The sequence below is a fragment of the Chrysochloris asiatica genome, unplaced genomic scaffold (genome assembly GCF_000296735.1).
Source record: "Chrysochloris asiatica unplaced genomic scaffold, ChrAsi1.0 scaffold00348, whole genome shotgun sequence".
In the NCBI taxonomy this organism is placed as follows: domain Eukaryota; kingdom Metazoa; phylum Chordata; class Mammalia; order Afrosoricida; family Chrysochloridae; genus Chrysochloris; species Chrysochloris asiatica.
In genome coordinates this window covers 677,910-679,984 of record NW_006408866.1, presented here as the reverse complement: position 1 = coordinate 679,984, position 2,075 = coordinate 677,910, and the positions used below count along the sequence as shown (strand labels likewise).

General features: G+C 44.3%; 1 protein-coding gene across 1 annotated transcript in view; it reads right to left on the bottom strand.

Moving 5' to 3' along the window:
* Positions 1-2,075, bottom strand: part of IQCK (IQ motif containing K) — a gene marked incomplete at its 5' end in the record, with an annotated part of 114,739 nt that overhangs the window by 88,954 nt on the left and 23,710 nt on the right. The window contains one exon of the mRNA XM_006875972.1: positions 1,465-1,562. Within this exon, the coding sequence (XP_006876034.1) occupies positions 1,465-1,562 (98 nt within the window). The remainder of the gene's footprint in view (positions 1-1,464; positions 1,563-2,075) is intronic.

Sequence of the window (2,075 nt, the reverse complement as noted above, 5' to 3'; positions counted from 1 at the left end):
AAACGTAGCAATGACTGTGAGGTTGGCACAAGACCTGGCAGTGTTTGTTCTGTTGTGTATAAGGTTGCTATGAGTTGGAACCAACTCAATGGCATCTAATAATAAGAATAAAATTTTCCTAAGCTCATACTTTAGCTATTTCATGTTCCAGTTTTAATGGATGTTGCATTAAAATATATATATATATACTGTATCTTTTCATTTTGAGTCATGCTACCAATGAAGGTTCCAAAAGATCTGCTCCATCCACATCTCTAAGGCTGACTCTGCTTTGAGGTGGCAGCTTTTCCTCAGTGGTATTCTGTGTGCCTTCCCATCTGAGGGGCTCACCTCCTGGCACTATCGCAGGCAGTCCACCACTGGTATTTACAAGGTTTTCAGTGGCTAATCCCTCAGAAGTGGACAGCGTCTGCCTTCGTCCAAGTCCATCTTAGTCCACCCTGGATGACCCTGGTATTTGAAATACCGATGACATAGCTTCCAGCACCACAGCAACTGACAATCCACTGCAGGGCTCCAAACTGACAAATAAGCCATGGGTGGGTACGGGACTCTCTAGCCCCACTCTGCCCCAGACCAAGAGATCAATTTAAGATGTAGTGTGATGGCACTGAGCTCTTGAGTTGTTGTTGTTGTTGTTAAGTGCCATTTAGTTGGTTCTGAATCACAGCGACCTAACACAGGGTTTCTGAGGAGGGGCTGGTGAGTTTGAACTGCCGACCTTGCATTTCACACTGCCCTTGTGGTCCAGTGCTGATCCTACAGCACCACACCAGGACGCATGAATTACCATCTGATAAAAAATGAATTCTTGGGAATTTAAAAATAAAGAAACCCCACCCCCCAAAATTGACATATTTCTCTATCCAGAGGAAAGCTGACTGGTGAAAATTGAAAGCACATGGAAACCACTAGTGCCGTGGACCAATGGACCCAGTGAACAGCAGTTTCCGTAACCCTGAGACCACAAGAATCAAATGGTGCCCGGCTACTGCTACCAACTACTCTCAGAGGGATCACATTAGAACGTTCTAGATAGAGTGGAATTAAAAATGGGACAGAACCCACAACATAAAAGATACCAGGCCGATGGTCAAACAGAGACTGGTAGAACCCCAGGACCCTGGCCCTTGGTCACCCTTCAGGTCTGGAGTTGACCTCACCCCCATGGTTCAGTTTCCAGTCCAGAAGTCGATATATGGTGGGGACACCAGGACTAGTGAGGCACACACACCACAGAACAGTCAACCACTCAGATCAAAATGGTAGCATTCACTGACGGACAAAATTCAGAGGGTTGGGAAAGGAGGAGAAAGAAACAGAAAACATAGAGATGACAGGATAAGTGATGTTACGTCGTGGGGGCTGCAAGCATCATGATGAGACACAGTGTATGGTCTGCTCTGTAAACCTTCACCCAACTCACAATACAAAAGCTTAAAAACAAAACCAACCAGAACTGACCTCAAAACATTTTTCATTCTTTGCCTGGTGAAGCAGAGTGGCCATTCCAGGAAGCAGAACTGGAAAGATGAAAGTTTCCAAATACTGTTTGGGGGAACCTAAAACAAACAAATGAAAATCCCAAATGACCAAAGTTAATCTGGAAGAAACATTTTTGAGCCAAAAAAAGTATTGTCCATTTACAAGCAACTGATGCAACTTTAAATGTCTCATTTTTTTCCAGACTCCTGACTTAAATATTAAAATAGTTGTTGTTAAGTACCATGGAGTAGGTTCCAGCCCATAGCGACCCCGCATAGGGTATCTGAGGAGCTGCTGAACCGTCGACCTTGCGGTTCAAACCAAATTTACAGTCCAGAGCATTAGCCCACTTACCTAGAGCTGCAGTAACAAAACACCATACACTGGGTGGTTCATGAGACTGAAATGTATTGTCTTACGGTCAATGGGGACTAGGAATCTGAATCAGTGTGCTGACTAGGTCATGTTCCTCCCAAAATGACCTAAAGAGAAAGGTCTTTACCTGTCTCTTCTAGTTTCTGGTCTCATTCTTTGGTTTGTAGATCCACCATTACATGACCACTGTCTTCTTTTTAGTGTCCATGGGACAG